Source organism: Neoarius graeffei, chromosome 19 (assembly GCF_027579695.1).
Source record: "Neoarius graeffei isolate fNeoGra1 chromosome 19, fNeoGra1.pri, whole genome shotgun sequence".
NCBI classification, from domain to species: Eukaryota; Metazoa; Chordata; class Actinopteri; order Siluriformes; family Ariidae; genus Neoarius; species Neoarius graeffei.
Window position 1 is genome coordinate 15,188,576 of NC_083587.1, and position 23,498 is coordinate 15,212,073.

The 23,498-nt window shown below is 43.7% G+C and overlaps 1 protein-coding gene across 1 annotated transcript; it reads left to right on the top strand.

Moving 5' to 3' along the window:
- The first annotated feature begins 1,633 nt into the window (after positions 1–1,633).
- hhla2b.2 (HERV-H LTR-associating 2b, tandem duplicate 2) lies at positions 1,634–15,472 on the top strand. The gene is made up of 5 exons (XM_060899713.1): positions 1,634–1,714; positions 10,257–10,565; positions 11,547–11,819; positions 13,856–14,155; positions 14,281–15,472. The coding sequence occupies exons 1-5, from the start codon at positions 1,651–1,653 to the stop codon at positions 14,448–14,450; spliced, it is 1,116 nt and encodes a 371-aa protein (XP_060755696.1). The 5' UTR covers positions 1,634–1,650; the 3' UTR covers positions 14,451–15,472.
- The last annotated feature ends 8,026 nt before the right edge of the window (positions 15,473–23,498 follow it).

Here is a 23,498-nt window from a genome sequence, read left to right on the forward strand (position 1 = left end):
TACCACAGCACCCATTCTCACCATACCCGACTCTACCAAGTTTATCGTCGGGGTCAATGCCTCTGAGTCAGGGGTCAGAGCCATCTTATCCCAGAGGGCCAATGACAGCAAGGTCCACCCATGCTCCTTCTTCTCCCGCTGGCTATCCCCAGCCGAACGGAACTACGACATCAGCAACCAAGAACTACTGGCTGTGAAACTTGCCTTGGAGGAGTGGAGGCACTGGCTCGAGGGGTCTAATCTCCCTTTCCTAGTCTGGACTGACCATAAAAACCTGGAGTACCTCAAGTCCGCCAAACGTCTCAATTCCCGTCAAGCCAGTTGGTCTCTCTTCTTCTCCTGGTTCAACTTCACGCTCTCCTACCACCCGGGCTCCAAGAACGGCAAACCCGACACCCTGTCCAGGATGTTCTCTTCCCACCAAGAGGAGTCCAAGCCGCCCAAGCCCATCCTTCCTCCACGCTGCCTGGTAGGAGCCGTCATTCTAGAAGTTGAGATGCTCGTGCAGAAGGCCCTGGAGTAGGACCCCGGTGAAGATAACCTCAACAACACTCCTCCTAACTATCTGTTTGTTCCCTGTCCTGTGTGAACCCAGGTGCTGCAGTGGGGTCATGGCTCCAAGCTGGCCTGTCATCTGGGAGCCGCCCGAACACTGGCACTCATCCAGCAGCGCTTTTGGTGGCCATCCATCAAGGAGGACATCCAGGAGTTCATGGCAGCCTGTAACACATGCTCCTGGAACAAGACAGCCAATCGACCCCCTGCACTATGCTCCACCCCGGACTTCCACTCCGGAGATTTATTATCTCCCAGTTCAGCGCCAATCTGGATCCGAGATGGGACTTTCATCTTGCCGGCATTCACTTCCTGGTTGCTCTGCTGTGCATAAATAGGCCGTTCTCAGAAGAGGACTTTGCCAGAACGTCTCGTTGGTTTTTCATGTCGTCTCTGCACCATTATCGCTTCTTGGATTTTTGCTCTCTGTTTTTGCCTGTTTCTTGTCAGTTTTTTTCACTACATTTTTGTCTTTTTTTCATGTTTGTTGCACTATGTTTCTGTGGCAAGTTTTTTGTCTGGAATATTTTTTATGCTAGCATTTTTTTTTGTCCTTGCCTGCCTCTTTTTTTGTCCCTAGTCTTTTGGATTATTTTTGGTTTATTTATTCGTATTAAATCTTTATTATTGGAGTTACTGGTCTGCGTTCTGCTTTTGGATCCTACTCACCACATCTCACCACCCATAATGCAAATTCCACACAGAAAGGCCCCCGTTGGCCACTGGGCTCAAACCCAGAACCTTCTTGCTGTGAGGCAACAGTGCTAACCACTACACCACCGTGTCAGCCCCAGGTTTGAATAGAGTAGGCTAAGCCACAGAAGGTCATTGCTGTAAAGGCTGGCTGGAAAAGGTGCACAAGAAACCGTGGTGACCACAGCCTTGAGAGGATTGTCAAAGTTGATTCAAGAACTTGGGAGAGAGTCACAAGAAGATAATCAATACATGCCTGGTTAATCAGTACACATACCTGAACTTTGTCTCCGTCTCAGAGTGGAATGCTGTGTCAAACCTGTTAAACAAGGAATCATTCTTTTATCTGACAGAAAAAGAAAGTAACCTCAGACTTTCAGAGGAACCAGTACCACAGAACACATGATGAAGCAGGACATTTGGACTTTCGTGTTGTTTTGGTTAATACCACTGACCACCGGACAAGGTAAGAAGAAACTTAGTTTATTATACTTTATTATGGTGGACTGAACAGCTGTTCAAAAAGTAACCAGCTGTTTCTGTGTCAGGGTCTGAGCAGCAGTTTCAAAGCTCATAAACTGAGATTAGTAATAAATCTAAACTAAAGGAAACACAGACTTGGACATTGTAATTATGTTGATAAACAGCTGTGATGAGAGAAAAAAATGACATCTGTGCTGGAGAATAACTGAATGTCAACAGCTGAACAGAACATCTGGTTGAATTTGGATTAAAATTGCAAGATTACATATGAATTATTTCGATGTTAGAATTTTTTAAAAGAAAATTAATTTAAAATGTTTATTTAAAGAAACAGTTTTGCTAACAAGTTTATACCAGAGTTTAAAAAAAAGACCTTTGAGCTCAGTGAACAGATGATTAAACAGAGGCTCAGATTCAGTAAAAAAAAAAAGTCTGGTTTATTCAGAAATACTGTGAAAAGCTCAGTATGAACGTAAACACCAACAAAGCTGACAACAAACATAGCTGTGATTTTAAATGTTTTAAAGTGTAATTGCCAAGGCCTTACTGTGGTATGTGACTTTGCTGCATAGCTTGAATTTCTGCGTTATACATGCTGGAATGCAGAAATTGCCTACACTTTGACCAGACTCAAACTTCCAGACTTCATGGCACATTTTTCAGACCACATTTGACACCACAGTACAAATAACTAGATGTTTATTATTTAAATAAATGATTTTAAAATCCAACTGTTAATATGTATGTTATATTGCGAATATGTAAGCTAATATGTTGCCAAATAATTGCTAGAATCGAGCAAGTAATTGCTGATATTATTATATTCTTTCATCGGGCCCAAAATTTCTAGTGGCTTCCTGTGGCAAAGTACTGTAGCTCATACACATCACTTCAAACCAAACCCAGATGAGTTCAATGCACAGCATTTTATTCAAACTGCAGTACTAAAAAAGGCACTGGTATTCTGTTTCTGCCAAGTACATTTAAAAAGCTAAACTGATCTCTTCTATCAGTCGTTTTCCGTTTCTGGTTGAGAGTACGCCATGCTTTTTGGCTGCCGCTTCTGACTGGAGCTTTTCATTTTTCTTTTTTTCCTTTTGTTTTTCTTTGTGTTTGCATAGTTTTATGTTTGTTTTTTTTGTTTGCGTGTTTTGTCCACCATTTGTGTCATAGCTCCAGACCCAGTTTTGGGTGTCTGTTTCCTTCAGGCCTTGGTCCACCGTAGATGATGCCTGTGCTCCTCGCTATGGACTGCAGTGAGGTCGTTGCTCTTTTTAACATCATGGCTGTCCAGTGCTTGTTATTCTGCCTGGCTTATCGTGTTCTCGACCCTCGTTATTGTCTCGTTCTCGTTACTTTTTAGTCTAGCCCTTATTACCCTGTCTGCCAATCGACCAACCCCTGCCTGCCCCTCGACTTCAATTTCGTCTAGTGTTTTTTGGATTTGTTTGCCAGTCTGTGTTCCCCGCTTTCCCCTGCACATACATCCGTAAGTGCCTGCATCCTGACACACTGACTCTGCTTCATTAAATATTAGATGGAGTAAAACTGTGTAGGTACAATACAGCCCGTCTCTTTAAGAAACTACATTTCCCATCAGCCCACTTCCGCGTTGACCTGCGTCACGCCGGGGCGGGATCACCAACGTCACATCCTCCATGAAAGCATAAGAAACCCGGAAACTCCTAGCTCCTCCTCTTTTGGCACCGTGATTTCAACACGGACACAAGGAGGATCGCTTGCTCCGCCAAGCACCCGAAATAAGACGTCTTTTTCTTTCTTGCAAGATCCACGAGTTAACGCGATTTCTTTGTTTACCTTTGGCCATGGTAGACTCTAAGATCGCGCGATTTTAAACTCAACTTGAGTTACAACCGGTTTTTCATTTGTTCCTTATAAGTACGTAATACTGCAGCCCAGGCAGTTATTTTAAAGTTAAGAAGCGACTGGATCCTTTTTAACTCAAAAGCTGTGCACAGTATTTAATCAGAGACTTTTCTTTTCATCACGAGCGACCACGCGTCGGACCAAGAAATTCTCTGCGCCTCACGGAAGCGACTCATGTGCTCCACAACGGCGAAACTCCAAAAGTCTCGGAACATCTCTTCATAATCTTGCTAGAGGCAAGATACTGAGTAAGACTTGGCATTTGGGCAAAACCTAGTCTTAGGAATTAGCTTTTATTGAAGTAGTGTGAATTTAAACTCAGGTTTATTTGTTACACTGTAGAAACGCAGCGTGTCGAATTGAATTGATCTGTTTTGTTTTAATCTCTCAATTGTTTTAGTAGATAGGCTGTGCATGCTTCTCTCTATTCCTTACTAACATGCTCAATTCTCTTATTATGCATCTTGACCGCATCAAGATTTCAGTGGATTCAGTATTGTTATAAGCTAGTGAAATTAGCCTACGACTAATCCTTTTGTCCCATTAGCCTCCAGGGCTAAGGGTATTGTCTCAAGGGAACACGTGGCAGTCCTTCCCCCACACTCACATACACACCTTTTGTTTTAACTCCACGAGGTAGGGCCCTTGGGCCTTAGCTAGCCACATGGCTAATTCCTTTGTCTCGTTAGCAAGCTAGGCTAACCTTTTGCTTAAGCCACAAGGCCTACACCATGTGGGGACACACACGAACATACCTAGCTAGCATCCCACACTAGCCTTCTGCTCAGACCATAGGGCCTTTCACACACACAAGCACACATTAGTAACACGTGGTCAACTCCCCCACGTGGCCACACTCACAAACACACCTTAGTTAGCAACAGAGCTAATCTTTTGTTCTACTTAGATAACACCCCTTTGTCTTAGCTAGCAACACAAGGCTAATCTAGGCCTCCACCACGTGGCCACACACACAAACACACCTTTAGCTAGCAACCAGAGCTAAATCCTTTGTGCTCAAACCCCACGTGGTAACACACCCTCCTTAGCTAGCCACATAAAGCAAATTCTTTTGTCTTAGCAACCAAAGCTAATTCTTTTGTGAAGGCCTCTCGCGCACACACACCATATCATATTTGTATATAATTATTCCATCTGCTATTATCCATTTTTATCTTTGTATAATAAATTCCATTATTATTGAAACTGTGTGTTTATTTGTGTTCCGATATTTATGAAGTTACCCAATCTCCAAGAATTCATAGGTGCATATGATTTATGTAATATGATAAGTGATCATAATAATTTGGAATATACCATAATTTAGCTGTTTGGTAATTTATTATTAAGCACAAATTAATGGTATTAATTAATGAGACTGATTCCATGAGTGATTTAATGATATGAGACTGATTCAATGAAAACGATTTAATGAGACTGATTTAATGAGATTGATCACTTAATAATTACCAAATGCACCTACAACTGTTTACTGTAAACAGTGTTTAACACACTGTTCAACAAAGAACTGTAAATAGTCAAGTACTAATCAACAATCATACATTAAAAGTCAAGTCAACTTTATTGTCATGCTCAACATACAGCACAGATGAAATTTCAGTCCTCTCTGACCCACAGTGCAAACAGGCAATGCAATAAATAAAAATAGAATAAATGAAATAAACAATATAAACAGTATAAACACTCTAGATAAGAACTAGACATAGACTAAACACTCATATATAAATTGGAGCAAATAAACAGTCAAGGGCACTTGAGGTACAGCAGGTAAACATGAAATAAGCAGTATAAACAATAAACTAATAGCTGTTAAAGTGAGGTAGTCCAGAATAGTGCAAATGAGCGAGGTAAAGTGAAATGTGCAGTCCCTGAGTTCAGTGTGCGAATGAACATTGTGTGTGTGTTGGGGGAGGGGAACTGTGAGGGTGACATGTCAGATGCTGAAGGGGGGGCAGGGGAGTGTGCGGGCAGAATCTGTGGCAGGGGGCAGAGGGGGGAGGAGGAGCAGAACAGGGAGGGAGTTGAGCCTCCTGACTGCCTGGTGAAAGAAACTGTCCTTGAGCCTGCTGGTTTTGGCCCGGAGACTCCGCAGTCTCCTCCCCGACGGCAGCAGACTGAAGAGGCTGTGAGATGGGTGGGTGGGGTCACCTGCAATCCTGATGGCTTTGCAGGTGAGGCGGGAGTTATAGATATCCATAAGAGAAGGGAGAGAGATACCAATGATCCTCTCAGCTGCTCTCACGATGCGCTGTAGAGTCTTGCAGCAGGACACGGTGCAGGCGCCGTACCACATGGTGATGCAGCTGGTCAGGATGTTCTCGATGGTGCCTCTGTAGAATGTGTGCATGATGGGGGGCTGGGGCTCTTGCTCTCCTCAGTTTGTGGAGGAAGTACAGACGCTGTTGGGCTTTTTTGGCCAGTGATGTGGTGTTGTTGCTCCAGGACAGGTCTTCAGAGATGTGCACACCCAGAAACTTGGTGCTGCTCGCCCTCTCCACTGCAGCACTGTCAATAGTTAGTGGAGCATGCTGGGCGTGCGCTCTCCTGAAGTCCACAACAATCTCCTTCATCTTCTCCATGTTCAGGCGGAGATTGTTGTCCTTGCACCACATGGCCAGGCGGCTCACCTCACTCCTGTAGATTGACTCATCACCATTGTTGATGAGACCCACCACAGTCGTGTCGTCCGCAAACTTAATGAAGAGGTTGGAGCTGGATGTTGGTGTGCAGTCATGGGTCAGCAGAGTGAAGAGGAGGGGGCTCAGCACACATCCTTGGGGGGCCCCCATGTTCAATGTGATGGTGCTGGAGGAGTTGCTGCCGACCCGTACAGCCTGTGGTCTCCCCATCAGGAAGTCCAGCAGCCAGTTGCACAGGGAGGTGTTGAGTCCCAGCTGGTCCAGTTTATGAATGAGCTGCTGAGGAATGATTGTGTTGAATGCTCAGCTGAACTCTATGAACAGCATTCTGACATACGAGTCTTTTGTCTCCAGGTGGGTGAGGGCTAAGTGGAGGGCAGTGGAGATGGTGTCATCGGTCAAATGGTTGGACTGATATGCAAACTGGAAAGTGTACAGGGCAGGGGGGAGGGCAGACTTGATATGCCGCATAACTAGCCGCTCGAAGCACTTCATGAGGATGGGAGTGAGTGCAACAGGGTGGTAGTCATTGAAGCAGAAGGGAGACGGCTTCTTCAGGACCGGGATGATGGTGGTGGCTTTGAGGCACATGGGGACAACAGCCTGGCTCAACGAGATGTTGAAGATGTCTGTAAAGACATCTGTGAGCTCCTCGGCACAGTTTCTCAGGACACGACCAGGAATGTTATCAGGACCCAGGGCTTTCCGTGCATTTATCATCCTGAGAGTTCTCCTCACGCTGTCTGGGGACAGTGTCAACACCTGGTCACTGGGAGGTGGTGAGGTCTTCTGTGCCGTGGAGCTGTTGTCTGCCTCAAAGTGAGCGAAGAAATCATTCAACTGATTCAGTAAAGAGGTGGAGTTGTCACAGGTCTGCAGCGACAGCTTGTAGTCTGTGATGGTCTGAATCCCCTGCCACAGGTTCCTGGTGTCTCTGCTGTCATTGAAGTAGTCAGCAATGTTCCTAGAATACTGTCTCTTGGCCACCCTGATGCTTTGTGACAGGTTGGCCCTAGCTGTCCTCAGGCCCACCTCGTCCCCAGCTCTGAAGGCAGCGTTCCAAGCCCTCAGGAGCCTGTGGACTTCCCCTGTCAGCCATGGCTTCTGATTGGCCCGAATGGAGATGGTTCTGGTGACTGTAACGTCATCCATGCACTTCCTCATGTAGGCAGTGACGGTCTCCATGTACTCCTGGAGATCTGTGGTGTTGTTGGAGGTGGCTGCCTGTCTGAACATGCTCCAGTCAGTGGTGGAAAAACAGTCCTGGAGTGCCTCTGAGGACCCCTCTGGCCACACACGTATCTGCTTTGTAGCTGGTTTGGTGACTTTAAGCAGCGGTCTGTATGCTGGCATTAGCATAACAGTGGAGTGATCTGAGGCCCCAAGGTGGGGGAGGGCTTTGTAGGCATCTTTATGCATGGTGTAAACATTGTCCAGAGTATTGTTTCCACATGTGGGAAAGTTGATATGTCCATAGAGTTTTGGAAACACGCTCTTGGGGTTTGCATGGTTGAAATCCCCAGCCAGGATGAGGAAAGCATCTGGGTGGGTTGTCTGCTGCTCACTGATGTGCTGATAGAGTTCATTCAGTGCTTCACTCCTGTTGTTATTGGAGCCGGGAGGGATGTATATTGCTACCAGCAATATGGCTGTAAATTCCCTCAGCAGGTAGAATGGTCGGCACTTAACAATTATAAACTCCACCAGTTGTGAGCAGTGTTTGCAGACCACAGTAGCATCGCGGCACCAGGCGTCACTGATGTAAACACAGAGTCCTCCGCCGCGAGTCCCCCCCCCCCCCCCCCCCCGACTAGCTAACATGTCGGTAGCATGTTAGCCGGGCTAGCTGAATGGCACAGTCCGGGACGCTGTCATTAAGCCATGTTTCCACAAACACAAGGACACAACACTCACTCACAGACTTAGAAGATGAGCGGAGCAGGCGGACATAATCCAGCTTGTTGTCCAGCGAGCGTAAGTTGGCCAAAGTGATAGCTGCCCGGTGAGGGCTAGCCTAGCCTGGATACCTCCGCGCTTGCCCCTCTTCTGCTTCCGCATGTTCTGCCTGTGGCGCCTCCACTGTGGGCTGGATGCAGGAGTGGGGGTCGGTGGTTGAGCAGGCCTCCGGAGCAAACCATAGTCGCATAGCACTTCCGCGTCCGCTGAATTTATATCTGTGAATATAGTTCTGCGGATGTCGAGCAGAAACTCACAGGAGTATGTGCGCCTTAAGACTGATGGACGCGACAAAGACGAACAGATACACGCTGTTTTAAAACACAAACACGAAAACCTTTTTTTTTTTTTAAAGAATGCATTTTGAAAACCTAACAGAACTGAGAGTAAAATGTAAAGTCATTGGTCACAAAAGGTTTAGAACACTCTTTCCCTTCATCTTTTTATGTCTCTCCTGTCATAAGCACAAACTCACCATCACTCAAATGCATGCAACCCCCCCCCCCCCCCCCACACACACACACACACTAAGCAAAGGAAACACAGAGAAAACTGGTTGCATCCTGTTGCAAATACTGGTTGAGTGATGTGGCAGTAAGACAGGCAAAGAGATCTTGTGTGAGTGAGCTACACACAAATAAGTAAGGGCAACTATGTTCTCACACACATCTGTTCTCACACATACCGTACACACAGAAATTCACAAACGCACAGAGACACAAATGCAGTGTCCTGCAGATGCACAAATACACACACACACACGCGCACGCACACACTTGCCATCATTCACTCCTGGGGGCGGCCCCACAACACCGGCAAAACTTGCCACTACAATTAACCATTTTTACATTTGTAGTGTTGCAGGGTGTGTTTGCACAATTTTTTTTTAAAGTTCTGCAGTGGTACGTCAGAGCCCAACATGCTAACATCAGATAGTTCACTGTTGGTAGATGCCACAGAAATCACTTCAGAGATATCGCACACGTCTTGCCTCGCTTAAATTCAAAGACATCTGACTCACACTGGCTTGAACATTTTGGCTTAATATTATATTTTAGAAAAGAAAGTAGGGGCAATAGTCTGGAAACAGAAATGTTTTTCCATACTTATCCAGACCTGGAAATTACTAAAATCAAATTCCATAATTTTCTATACTGCATAGGAATCCTGTTGTTAGCAGTGTTGTCGTCGACTCACTAAACCTCGAGTCCGAGTCCAGTCTCAAGTCCCCAGTGTTTAAGTCCAAGTCAAGTCCAAGTCACTAAAGAAAATTTCAAGTCGAGTCCACTACTGATCCGAGTCGAGTCCAAGACTCCAACTGTACCATTTGACAGTGGCTGTTTTAGAGTCATTAACATTAGTTTGTTCCTGAACATGATGTATGAACAGGTGAATGTGCTTCTCTTTATCGGGGAGTGTGAAGTATTCTGTCAGAGATGGTTGGGAGACACATGCAAGTGCAGAAAGCGTGTTTATTAATACAAGTGAAGACAGGTAAACAATCCAGAACGGCAGGCAAAATCATAAACAGTGAAACAGGCAATTGTAGACTCGGCAGGATCAAAAACGAGAAACAGGAGATCAAGGATCAGGAACCCAAACAAGGAAATAAGGCTCAGTAATGTGTCAGCAACCCAACTCAATACTTCGCAAAGTAAGTGTGTTTTCACAGTTTTTATATAAAGGTGCGACACTCTTGCACGAAAATTAGTACAAAAATTAATGCACCGTAGATATAAATATCTTATGGCAAATTATTATGGCACGTTACAAAAAATAAAGAAAAAATCAGAGTCCTCGTCTCCAAATTACGAGTCTGAATGCAGTTAATGTCCGAGTCCAAGTAAGAGTAATCAGTGCTCAAGTCCAAGCCGAATCACAAGGACTTCAAATTAGGGCACGAGTCAGACTCGAGCCCGAGTCCTGGACTTGAGTACTACAAGCCTGGTTGTTAGTCACATCCTTTGTGTAGATTAAGACTCCTTATTACACTGTTGATTAATTTGTCTCTAATTCACACAGATGTCACGGTGACCTGTGTCAATTCCAGCGACTGCATGCTGCCCTGTACATCACCTTATCGTGACATCATCCACTGGTACAAAGAGGGCAAAGAGAACTCCGTCCATACCTTCTATGATCGAGCAGATCATCTGGAATACCAGGATAAGGACTTTAAAGGACGTACATCTCTGTTCATAGATCAGATCTCTCAGGGAAATGTCTCACTGCTGCTGCGGACGAGATGGATTGAAGATGAAGGCAGATACAAGTGTTACACCGCAACAAGCACTGAGAACAAGGAACAGTTTGTCTTTCTAAAAGTCAAAGGTGAGAGACGTGGAATAAAGTCATGTGTGTGTGCTGCTGTTATAGTAAAATAATCAACAATGGGCTAAGAGTATTTCCTAGAACAGCACACCCCGAGGTGTTTTATTCCTCTTTTACCAAAGCACTTTGCCAACAATTACAACCTTAATTACTAAAAAATACCATGTTTATCCATCTCATCTCATCTCATTATCTCTAGCTGCTTTATCCTTCTACAGGGTCGCAGGCAAGCTGGAGCCTATCCCAGCTGACTACGGGCGAAAGGCGGGGTACACCCTGGACAAGTCGCCAGGTCATCACAGGGCTGACACATAGACACAGACAACCATTCACACTCACATTCACACCTACGGTCAATTTAGAGCCACCAGTTAACCTAACCTGCATGTCTTTGGACTGTGGGGGAAACCGGAGCACCCGGAGGAAACCCACGCGGACACGGGGAGAACATGCAAACTCCACACAGAAAGGCCCTCGCCGGCCCCGGGGCTCGAACCCAGGACCTTCTTGCTGTGAGGCGACAGCGCTAACCACTACACCACCGTGCCGCCCCATGTTTATCCATTTATAGTTATTTCATGTGATATCCTACAGCAGCTAAACAGTCATCTACAAACATCATTTCCTATTCGTTTATCCTTCTTTCTCCCCTTTTCCAGCTATCCATTCATTCGTACACCCATCATTTATCCTTCATCCTTTCTTTACTACTTTTCTATCAGTTAATTATCATATTTCTTTATTTCTACTTGTTTTCTTTCTTTCCTTCCTTTTCTTTTTCCTTTTTTATGTTTTCATTCCTTGATTTCTTTACCTTTCCTTCCTTCCTTTTTCTTTCTTTCCTTCCTTCCTTCACCATTTCTTTATCCATTCTGTCGTTTATCAGTGCAGTCTCAGGGTTTGCTGTGTGTCAGATATCCTGATAAAATTAGTCAAATAAGATCACAAACACCTTCCAGATCCTTGTTTATCTTTTTTCAGTGCCAGTTAAATCGGTGGATATAAAAACAACAAGTGATGGAATTTCCTGCAGCACAGAAAATGTTTACCCAAAACCCAAAGTCTCCTGGTACAGGGATGGCAAACCAGAAGATAAGTTTCATTCGAATCAACATAACGAGTCGAATCAACATAACAAGCATCTGTTCTCAGTGAGTAGTGTTCTCCCTCAGGCTGTCAAAGAAAACATCACATACGGCTGCTCTATCAGCCTCGGGGATGAGACACAGAGTTACACCGCAAGCCTGAGAAAAGGTGAATACTCTGTCAAACATCTCATACAACATTTCACCAAACACCTCAAACATATATATCTTATCCAATATCTCACCAAACACCTGATACAACATCTCACCAAACATCTCCTACATCTTATCCAACATCTCATCAAACATCTCATACAACACCTCAAACACTTCATACAACATCTCGCCTAACATCTCACCAAATATCTCGAAAGAGCATAAAAAGGAACATAACTGACAAGGATGATAACAGAACAAACGCAAGAACATTGTCATTCCCTACATTTCTGGTCTATCTGAGAAACTCAGGAGGATATTCTACAAACACAACATTCTGGTACATTTCAGACCCAGTAACACCCTGAAGCAGAAACTGGTCCACCCTAAGGACAGAATACCCAGACACAAACAGGACAACGTAGTGTATGCAATTCAGTGCAGTGAGGATTGCATGGATTCGTATATTGGAGAGACAAAACAACCACTATATAGGCGCTTGGCCCAACACAGGAGAGCCAGCTCCTCAGGCCAGGACTTGGCTGTCTACATTCATCTTAACAACAAAGGACACTCATTTCAGGATTGTAACGTACACATTTTAGCCAGAGAGGATCGTTGGTATGAGCGAGGAGTTAAAGAAGCCATTTTTGTCAACCTGGAACGGCCATCGCTGAACAGAGGTGGGGGTCTAAGACATCATTTGTCAACCATCTACAAGGCGGTCTTGGACACACTTCCCAGATGGCTGGGTGTACGCCAGGACCCAGCTGTTTTCGGTGACTCACAGGAGGACAGAGAGAGTCAGATTGCCATTGATCACCCTAACGGGCAATCCTTTGACCACCCTAATGACTCGCCGTTCACACCCAGCCTCCAGTGACCCACACCAACATGATGCCTCAATGACACCTTAGATGAGCTGGTCATCAGAATTCTGATTCTGATCCAGGAGAGGATAAATATCTGATACTCCCTATTAGTCAGACAGAACTAAGGAAGCCTTTTGGACGAGAGGTGAAACGTTTTCAAGAATCTTCAAGCAAGTCCAGTTGCCCATTTCTACCACCCACAGTTTACCATGACCTGGATGATTGAGAATCTTCACAGACACCAAATATCTCACTCAACACTTCCCTAATATCTCATCCAAAACCTCAAAACACCTCATATAACATGTCAAACATCTACCTAATGCCTCACCCAACATCTCATCCAACACTTCCCCCAACATCTCAAACATCTCATACAACATCTCACCCAACACCTCACCAAACCTCTCATCTAACGCTTCTCCTAACATCTCAAACGTCTCATACAACATCTCATACAACGCTTCCACTAACATCTCACCAAGCACTTCACACAACATGTCAAACATCTCACCCAACACTTCACCAAACATCTCATCCAAGACTTCCCTAACATCTCAAACATCTCATCAAACATCTCATACAACATCTCTTCAAACACCTCATACATCTCACCAAACACCTCATACAACACCTCACCCAATGCTTCCCCTAAAATCTCATCAAACACCTCACACGTCAAACATCTCACCCAACACCTCCCCTAACATCTTAAATATCTCACCAAACATCTCATACAACACCTCAAACAACATCTCACCCAACACTTCCCCTAACATCTCATACAACACCTGTCACCTGTCCAACACGTCAAATATCTCATACAGCACCTCACCAAACATCCCATCCGACACTTCCCAACATCTCAAACACCTCACCCAACATTGATATAATAAATAAATATGTAAGAAAGTTTATAAAATAAAATATTCATAACACCTCACCAAACACATCCTCTCACACTTTTTATTCCTTCCTTCCATTTTTTTCCTTTTCTTCCTCCTTCTACATGACTTATTCATTCCCTTCTTTCTTTGTTCTCCATCACCAAGAAAAAACTGAAACAAACAAAAGAGCTGTAACATGATTATAGCAGTAACTATAAACATTTTTTTAATTAAATGAAAAAATGTGAACCAAAAACATGTGCTAAAACAATCATGTTCTGATTCTGCAGAGAACGTTGTCATCTGTCCAGGAAAGGACGCCACTATTCACTGTACTGTTGATGAGGAAAACAATGGAAAGAGCATCATCACCCTGACATTCGGTGAGTTTTCTATCAATCTGAATTACAGCCAAATGTCCCAGCTCCATTACACCACAGAGCAGTGGAGAGGAAAAACATTACAGCTTGCACATGACGGGACCATCACAATCCACAACCTGGAGAACGAGGATGCCGGAATCTATACATGTGTGAGAGTAACTGCACAGTCCAAACAGGTGGTGCTCACCTCAGTGCAAATTAGTTCAGGTGATGCTCTTCTCCATCTCCTTTCACTAAGAATGATAAAGTATGAGAACATAAATATCTGTAAATGAGTGATAATTTCAATTTTAATGAATTCATGACATTAAATGTGGATTATTCTCCAACAGCTAACCGACATACTCTTGTGGTTGTGGTTACTATCGCTGTCATCATCGCCATAACTGTCGTCATCGCAGCTGCTATATGCTGGCAAAAATGTAGAAACCGTGACCCCCAGGAAGTGCAGGAGGAATACAACCAGCCTTTGAAAAAATTAGTAGATGGAAGAAGACAATGACAAAGACTTTGCCACATATACTGTACATTACACTGAAACTCTCTACACACATCTCAGCTTGCTAGGAATTTGGGGTCAGAGTGCAGGGTCAGCTACGCTACAGCACCCCCTGGAGCACAGAGGGTTAAAGGCCTTGTTCAAGTTTTTAACAGTGGCAGCTTTGTGGTGCATTGAACCTGCAACCTTCTGAACAGTAACCCACTGAGACACCACTACTCACTGAATGAACTGGACAAGACCTAATACAATTCCTGGAAATTTATCGGGTCAGATTTTGTGTAACAGAATCTGATACATTACCAGGAAAAGTACACTGACACCTCCTGAGACCAGATTTAATTAACTAACTAGCTATATTATTTGCAGGCGGCGCAGTGGTTAGCACTGTCGCCTCACAGGAAGAAGATTCTGGGTTTGAACCTTGTGGTTGACAGGGGTCTTTCCGTGTGGAGTTCACATGTTCTTCTCGTGGCTGTGTGAGTTTCCTCCAGGTGCTCCAGTTTCCTCCCACAGTCCAAAGATATGCAGATTTGGTAAACTGGCTCCTCTAAATCCCCCAGAGGTGTGAATGTGAGTGTGATGGTTGTTCATTTCGATAGACTGGTGACCTGCCCAGCGTGAACCCAGCCTCTCACTTGAAGTCAGCTGGGATTGGCTTCAGTTTACCCCTCAACCCTGGCTGATAAATGCGATGGATGAAGTTTAGACTATAGAACCTCAAAATACATTTAAATGTAATTAATTAAAGTGTAAAAGTTTACATCTGAATTTACACATACTGACCAAGTATGAGTTGGGTCATATAAACACCAAAGATAAACTCTATTCAGACTGAATCTGTCTAAATTCGGAGATTTTGATTTCTGTATTGCAATCGGCTTTCGCTTGAGGTAATTTTAAATACATTTTAAATACGTTTTTAAGCTCAGCTGTAATGTGCTATAATGAAGAAACTCCTCTGAAGCGGTAGAATGAAGGAGCCATATGTCTCTAATCTGAAAATATCGATCTGATTATTTTATTAAATATTCACAAATTATTTATATATATATATATATATATATATATATATATATATATATATATATATATATATAAAATCACTTTGTCTATTTTGTATTGTGACTGGAAAACTGAGAGACAATCATCTGTTTATTACAAATCTATTTTATATATATTATTTATATTTTCACTTTTTTTGAGACTCTGAATTAACAATAAATTTATGTTTATAAACTCAGTTTTTTTTCCATCTGTTGAATATATATATATTGTTTGATAATCTGCTTTCTAACTCTAATGCACCAACGGTAAAAATAAACTAGAGGCACTGTCCCAAGGGCACAATGGTATCCCATTTCCACACCTGAGGCCTTGGGACAAAGGTCAAGGTCACAGAACTGGGAGAAATGAGGCCACATGTCTGGAATCTGATTACAAAGGGAAAAGGATGTAATACTTCCATTAACTAAGTTCATATCTTTCACCAGTTTCTTGGTGCAGGCCAGTGAAAATTATGCAGATCATTGATCTGACCTGTCAAGGTCACTCCAGGGCAAAACTAATGTTCCCAAATGAAAGCCCATATATGACTTCCTATTCATGGTCAATAGTAACTATGGCCTTATCTCGCTCCGTTGTTGAGATATAGGCCATTGAAAATATGTGACCTAATATTGACCGAGGTCAAAACTATAAATATTCATTAAAACATGTTTTTCTATGGCAAAGGAGCAAGGCTCACTCAAAGACCATGAAAAATAGACAAAACTCTGACTTTTTGCTATAGAGTCACCTAATTGACAAGTTCAAGGTCACATAACTCAGTGAAAACAGGTCAAATTGCTTAACCGATGCGAATTATTTTGAAGCCCCCCCAAATAGGTTCTCCATACCCCATTTGGTGAAAATTCATGAAAAAATGAGGAAGGAGTAGTGATTTAACGCATAAGTGACCTCTGACCTAATTCTGGGGAAGGGTCAAGGTCAGAGGTCAAGTGAATGTATAAAAGTATTAAGGTAGAAGGGCCATGGAAGATGGCATGAAAGTCTAGCTTGTTCTGGTACAGTACCAGGTGGCCCCATTCATAGCCATTCCTGAAAATGTTATGACGTCATAAAATTACATCTTGTGACATCATGCATGATATGGCGATCACAGATGGTTACTACCTATATGCACACCAAGTTTCATCCAGATATCTTGAAAACTGAGTGAGAAATGACCCTTGTCTAACTACTACTACGATGTGTACACTAAACCTAAGCAATTTCAAAGATCCTATTTCCACTTCAGTCGAAATGGGATAATAATAATAATAATAATAATAGCCCTGCAATGACCTGGCGACTTGTCCAGGGTGTACCCCGCTTCTCACCCATAGTCAGCTGGGATAGGCTCCAGCTTGCCTGCGACCCTGTAGGACAGGATAAGCGGCTACAGAAAATGGATGGATGATAATAATAATAATAATAAAATGAATGGGCGGCACGGTGGTGTAGTGGTTAGCGCTGTCGCTTCACAGCAAGAAGGTCTGGGTTTGAGCCCCGTGGCCAGCGAGGGCCTTTCTGTGTTGAGTCTGCATGTTCTCCCCGTGTCCGCGTGGGTTTCCTCCGGGTGCTCCGGTTTCCCCCACAGTCCAAAGACATGCAGGTTAGGTTAACTGGTGACTCTAAATTGAGCGTAGGTGTGAATGTGAGTGTGAATGGTTGTCTGTGTCTATGTGTCAGCCCTGTGATGACCTGGTGACTTGTTCAGGGTGTACCCCGCCTTTCGCCCGTAGTCAGCTGGGATAGGCTCCAGCTTGCCTGCGATCCTGTAGAACAGGATAAAGCGGCTAGAGATAATGAGATGAGATAAAATGAATGAAAATCAGGTTGTTCAGGCTGAGCAGCAGTCTTAAGACTGACACAAGGTTCTATGGTGACAATAAGGAAGGACAGTGCTGAAGAAATAAATGAATAGAACCTCTATGGAATTTCACATGAGTCATCAGCTCATTAAATAAAACAGAAACCGCACCATCGCAGATTACTCAGTCAGTAAAACACAAACACAGCAGCCTTTACCCTTCATACAGTGTGAACACAAACTCTGGACATGATGAGTGAACAATAACACAGCAGGAAATATTTCTCATCTCATCTCATTATCTCTAGCCGCTTTATCCTTCTACAGGGTCGCAGGCAAGCTGGAGCCTATCCCAGCTGACTACGGGTGAAAGGCGGGGTACACCCTGGACAAGTCGTCAGGTCATCACAGGGCTGACACATAGACACAGACAACCATTCACACTCACGGTCAATTTAGAGTCACCAGTTAACCTAACCTGCATATCTTTGGACTGTGGGGGAAACCGGAGCACCCGGAGGAAACCCACGCGGACACGGGGAGAACATGCAAACTCCACACAGAAAGGCCCTTGCCAGCCCCGGGGCTCGAACCCAGGACCTTCTTGCTGTGAGGCGACAGCGCTAACCACTACACCACCGTGCCGCCCAGGAAATATTTATTATAAATAAATAAATTAATAAATAAATCTAGCACACTGAATGTCTTATTGCGGTTCACTGAATTTTCTTTTCTGTGTGTTAAAACTTTTGAACTCAACTGTATCCAGGACTTTTGAGTGATTTACTCACTTTACAGCTCAGGCTGTGCCGGGTCAAACTAAAACCCCCCAAAAAGTTGTTTATTATTTATCGTGAGTAACAGCGCCATCTCCTGGCTGAAAATTCAAATTGCTTTTTTTCCTCATTCAAATCAAATCAGTTGATGTAAACTTATTTAATTGATTAAATCCAAATTGGAAACGAATTGTTCTGCAATTCAGCATCAGATAAAATAACCATTATTAAAAATAATGAAATATTCATTTATTTGTTTAAAATATACAGTGGAGGAAATAATTATTTGATCCCTTGCTGATTTTGTAAGTTTGTCCACTGACAAAGAAATTAACATTATATAATTTTAATGGTAGGTTTATTTTAACTGTGAGAGACAAAACATCAAAGAAAATCCAGAAAATAACTTCATATAAAAGATATAAACTGATTTGCACTTCTTTGAGTGAAATAAGTATTTGAACCCTAGGCACCATTGAATGTGAAGGGGTCGTGTCCCCTTCACATTTCATAATTCTTCGTTTGGACCCCCCCATTTAACATAAAATATTAGTTCACCCAGCGCCGTTTCTATTGCTTCGTGAAAGAATCCATTCCACTTGATCGATAAGAGAATACACAGAGCACTGAAAACCCACTCTGGGTTTTCCGGGCGTTCCCTACAACAGCTCACCGCGCGCGAGTGAAGTGAATCTCAGCGCGAGCACAGAAATGTTGGTGCAGCTGCTGGAAAGTGGAGGAGGTGACGTCATCCCCATTGCAACCTCACAATGTCTAGCTTTTGCTAAAACCTTATTCTTTTGTTATCTGCCCTCAAAATTAACCCTAGGACACGTTAAATTAATATTCAACTAAACAGTGAAATAAGCTTAGCCTAATGGGGTATTCTTGGTTGATGATGAATTGTTTGCAGTATTTGCTCCTCCCCAGACACAGTGGACATAAGGACATTCTTTACAAAGAAGCGGAAAGTCAGTCAAAATTTCCCCACAGGACAGGTTTTTTTGTCCCAATGGAAATGTTAGTGCAGTTAGCTGGCTAGTCAATGTTAGGAGATGTATCAGCTAGCTTAACGTTAGCTATCATTTAATTCAAACCCAGTAGGCCTGCCTTACTGTAATGCCAAGAATGAGGTCAAGTCTGCTCTGATGATATTTATTGATTCCTTGTTTTGTCTGGTCTTTGGCAGTTTTCTGGAAAGTAAGATGGGAAATCAGTGTATGGGGAAGGAATAGTAGAAAGTAATGGAGAGAGATGGATGTTATTCCAGGTGGATTGTGAAGGAAAGGGGGATAAAAGTTATGAAGTGGTAGAAATTGTGGTGGCACCAATATAAGAAGGAGTTATATCTATAAATCTATTTGTTATACTAATCTGTAAATGCTACTGTAGTACCACCATTGCATGTAGGTTGACAAAACTGCACCTGTTCATTGTGTGAAGTTATTTTTTATGTCACCGTTGCTTGACACAGTGTGATTTTGTGTTATGAAGTTTGCATGATGCCATGTCATGCCTGTTCATTGTGTGAGATTATGAATATTCTTATTTTTAAACATACAGTTGAGTGTCACTATTGCTTGGCCCAGTGGCATGTTGTGTTACATCTAAAACTAAATAGAAAACACAAAATAAAAAGTAAAATGCACCCATAAAGTCATTGTTGGTGATAAATTGTGTCACATTCATCTCATTATCTTAGGCGTAGCGGTGGGTTTAAAAACAGGCTGATGAATATATGGACTAGTTGAATGAGGACTTATTGTTGAGTCTCTAAAATAGTCATTGAATTAAGTGACTTTTGTAGGTAAAATTAGGTGTTTAACAACCTGTTAAAAATACACCAGAATGCAGGAAATGGCATCTAATTAATTAAAAATTTTCTGGCGGAGGACCCCCCGCCAGTGTGTCCCCCCCACATTAAAAATGCTTCTGATGCCCCTGCCTCTAGCAAACAAGACTTAGTATTTGGTGGCAAAACCCTTGTTGGCAAGCACAGCGGTCAGACGTTTCTTGTAGTTGATGACCAGGTTTGCGCACATGTCAGGAGAAATTTTGGTCCACTCCTCTTTGCACAGTGGTTCCCAAAGTGGGGGGCGCAGAGCCATTGCAGGGGGGGCGCAGAGCCACTGTGGGGGGGCGCAGGGCGCGGATGGAATGAATTAATAAATCAATCAATAAATTACACTCCGAGCATAACATGGAGAAGTTTTTGGCGGGGGGCGCGGGGCTCCCACGTAAACGCAAATCAGAGGATGAAGCATCGCTAAATGTGTTTCCAAAGCAAGTTCATTCCAAGACAAAGACAAGAAAATATGACGACACATATCTTGTCTTTGGCTTCACCTGTACAACGGTGGGTAATGAGGAGAGACCGCAGTGTGTTGTCGGTCTTAAAGTGCTAGCTTGTGACAGCTTGAAGCCGAACAAGCTAAGACGCCACTTGGAGACAAAACATCCAGAGCACAAAGACAAGCCAGTTGAGTTTTTCAGACAAAAACTCGTAAACTGCCGTGCTCAGCAGTCCCTATTTACTAAAGCTGCATCCATGCCGGCAAATGCTCAACTCACCTCATATAAAGTTGCCTACCGAGTGGCACAGTGTAAAAAGCCGCACACTATGCTTGATGACACTGCAGCCAGCAAACTAAGGGCTATTCCTCTGTCCAACAACACCATCGGCAGGTGCATTTATGACGTGTCAAAGGACATAGAGGAGCAGCTTAACGACAAAGTGCATGACAGCCGCTTTTCTCTTCAGATGGATGAAGCCACTGACAGTAACAAGACTGTTTATTAATTACTTACGTCAGATTCATAGATGATGACATGAGGGAGGAATTGCTTTTCTGCAAAAAAGTTACTGGCAGAGCCACAGCAGAAGAACCGTTTAAAATCATTGACTCTTACTTGAAAGGGGCCAACCTGAAATGGGAGGACTGTGTGGGGATCTGCACTGACGGGGCGTAGGCTATGGCTGGGAAACGGGCAGGGCTGCAAGCGATCATCAAGCGCATCTCCCCCAATGTGCATTGGATGCACTGCATGATACACCACGAAGCACTGGCATCTAAACAGCTGAGTCCCGAGCTGAATGATGTAATGACCGACGTTATTGCCACCGTCAACTACATCAAAACACGACCTGTCTAAGCCCTGATTTTTTCAGCACTGTGCAAGGAAGTGGGCTCCGACCACACAGCTGTTCTGTTTCACAGCGAGTCCCGATGGCTGTCACGTGGGAAGGTGCTGTCCAGGGTCTTTGAACTGCAAGATGAAATCTGCATCTTTTTGAAGGAAGAGGGCAATGATCTTGCCCACAAATTTTACTGTAACAAGTTCCTCATGAAACTTGCATACCTCAGTGACATGTTTCTGAAACTCAATGAAGTGAATTTGCAGTTGCAGGGCACAAATACACACCTCTCACATCTGGCAGATAAAATCACATCATTCACCAGAAAACTTGAGATGTGGCTGAGTGAAGGTTGGAAATGTGGACTCATTTGAGAACCTGAAATCATTCATTGAAGACAACAAACTGCAGAACACAGTGATCCCATGCATGAAAGCACACATCTGTGCCCTTCAGAACCATTTCCAGAAATATTTCCTGATGCAGGATCCCAAAGAATATGACTGGATCCGTGACCCCTTCAGTGCAACACCACCTGCCGACTCCAGCACATCAGAGGAGGAACAGTTCATTGATGTCACCTCTGATTCAACAATGAGGCTGCAGTTTCAGTCAAAGATACTGGCTGCATTTTGGATTGGAGTGGAGAAAGAGTACCCACTGCTAGGTAAGTGAGCCCTGGCCATACTTCTTCCTTTTGCCACATCCTACCTATGTGCGAGAGGTTTTTCTGCTGTGGCCTCAATCAAGACAAAATACAGATCAAAGCTGGACATTGAAAATGAACTCAGAGTGGCAATCTCAAAACTGCAACCCAGATTTGAGAAGATCTGCGGCATGAAGCAGGCCCACACCAGTCACTGAAAAGATGCGAGGATTAAAGGTGTCATTTTTGCACAACAAATCTTTAGGTTTTTGTTTTTTTCTTCTCAGGGAGTTGGTCATGTTTTAAAACCCATTTTTGCAGAGAGGCAATGTTTGAAAACTGCATTGATAATATTGAATATTAAAAAAAGAAACCTGTTACAGGCGGCACGGTGGTGTAGTGGTTAGCGCTGTCGCCTCACAACAAGAAGGTCCGGGTTCGAGCCCTGTGGCCGGCGAGGGCCTTTCTGTGCAGAGTTTGCATGTTCTCCCCGTGTCCACGTGGGTTTCCTCCGGGTGCTCCGGTTTCCCCCACAGTCCAAAGACATGCAGGTTAGGTTAACTGGTGACTCTAAATTGACCATAGGTGTGAGTGTAAATGGTTGTCTGTGTCTATGTGTCAGCCCTGTGATGACCTGGCGACTTGTCCAGGGTGTACCCCGCCTTTCGCCTGTAGTCAGCTGGGATAGGCTCCAGCTTGCCTGCGACCCTGTAGAACAGGATAAAGCGGCTAGAGATAATGAGATGAGATGAGAAACCTGTTAAGGTGCTTGAAAACAGTTATACTTATAATTATATTGCAACCTGTAGTTTATAGCAGTTTACTTTTATTTGTTCAAAAAAGATTGAGGTTTGTATTAATAAACTGCAATGGAGTCTGAAAACAAAATATGTGTATGTATGTCCTGTTTATCTTTTTTTTTCTCTTTTTGTCTGGGGGGGGGCACAAACATTTTCTTATCTACCAAAGGGGGGCCCAGCAGAGAAAGTTTGGGAACCACTGTCTTTGCAGATCATCTCTAAATCATTAAAGTTTTGAGGCTGTCGCTTCGCAACTCGGAGCTTCAGCTCCCTCCATAGGTTTTCTATGGGATTATGGTCCGGAGACTGGTTAGGCCACTCCATGACCTTAATGTGCTTCTTCTTGAGCCACTCCTTTGTTGCCTTTGCTGTATGTTTTGGGTCATTGTCGTGCTGGAAGACCCATCCACGACCCATTTTCAGTGTCCTGGCAGAGGGAAGGTGGTTGTCACTCAGGATTTTACGGTACATGGCCGCGTCCATTCTTCCGTTGATGCAGTGAAGTAGTCCTGTGCCCTTAGCAGAGAAATACCCCAAAGCATAATGTTTCCACCTCCATGCGTGACAGTGGGGATGGTGTTCTTCGGGTCATAGTCAGCATTTTTCTTCCTCCAAACACAGCGAGTTGAGTTAATGCCAAAGAGCTCGATTTTGGTCTCATCTGACCACAGCACCTTCTCCCAATCACTCTCAGAATCATTCAGGTGTTCATTGTCAAACTTCAGACGGGCCTGCACATGTGCCTTCTTGAGTAGGGGGACCTTGCAGGCACTGCAGGATTTTAATCCATTATGGTGTAATCTGTTACCAATGGTTTTCTTGGTGACTGTAGTCCCAGC

Excerpts from the sequence above, each read along its gene's own strand:
- hhla2b.2 (XM_060899713.1), top strand. The coding sequence starts at position 1,651 with ATGATGAAGCAGGACATTTGGACTTTCGTGTTGTTTTGGTTAATACCA. Across the intron at positions 1,715-10,256 it reads ACCACTGACCACCGGACAAG|ATGTCACGGTGACCTGTGTC; the intron begins GTAAGAAGAAAC and ends TAATTCACACAG. Across the intron at positions 10,566-11,546 it reads TGTCTTTCTAAAAGTCAAAG|TGCCAGTTAAATCGGTGGAT; the intron begins GTGAGAGACGTG and ends ATCTTTTTTCAG.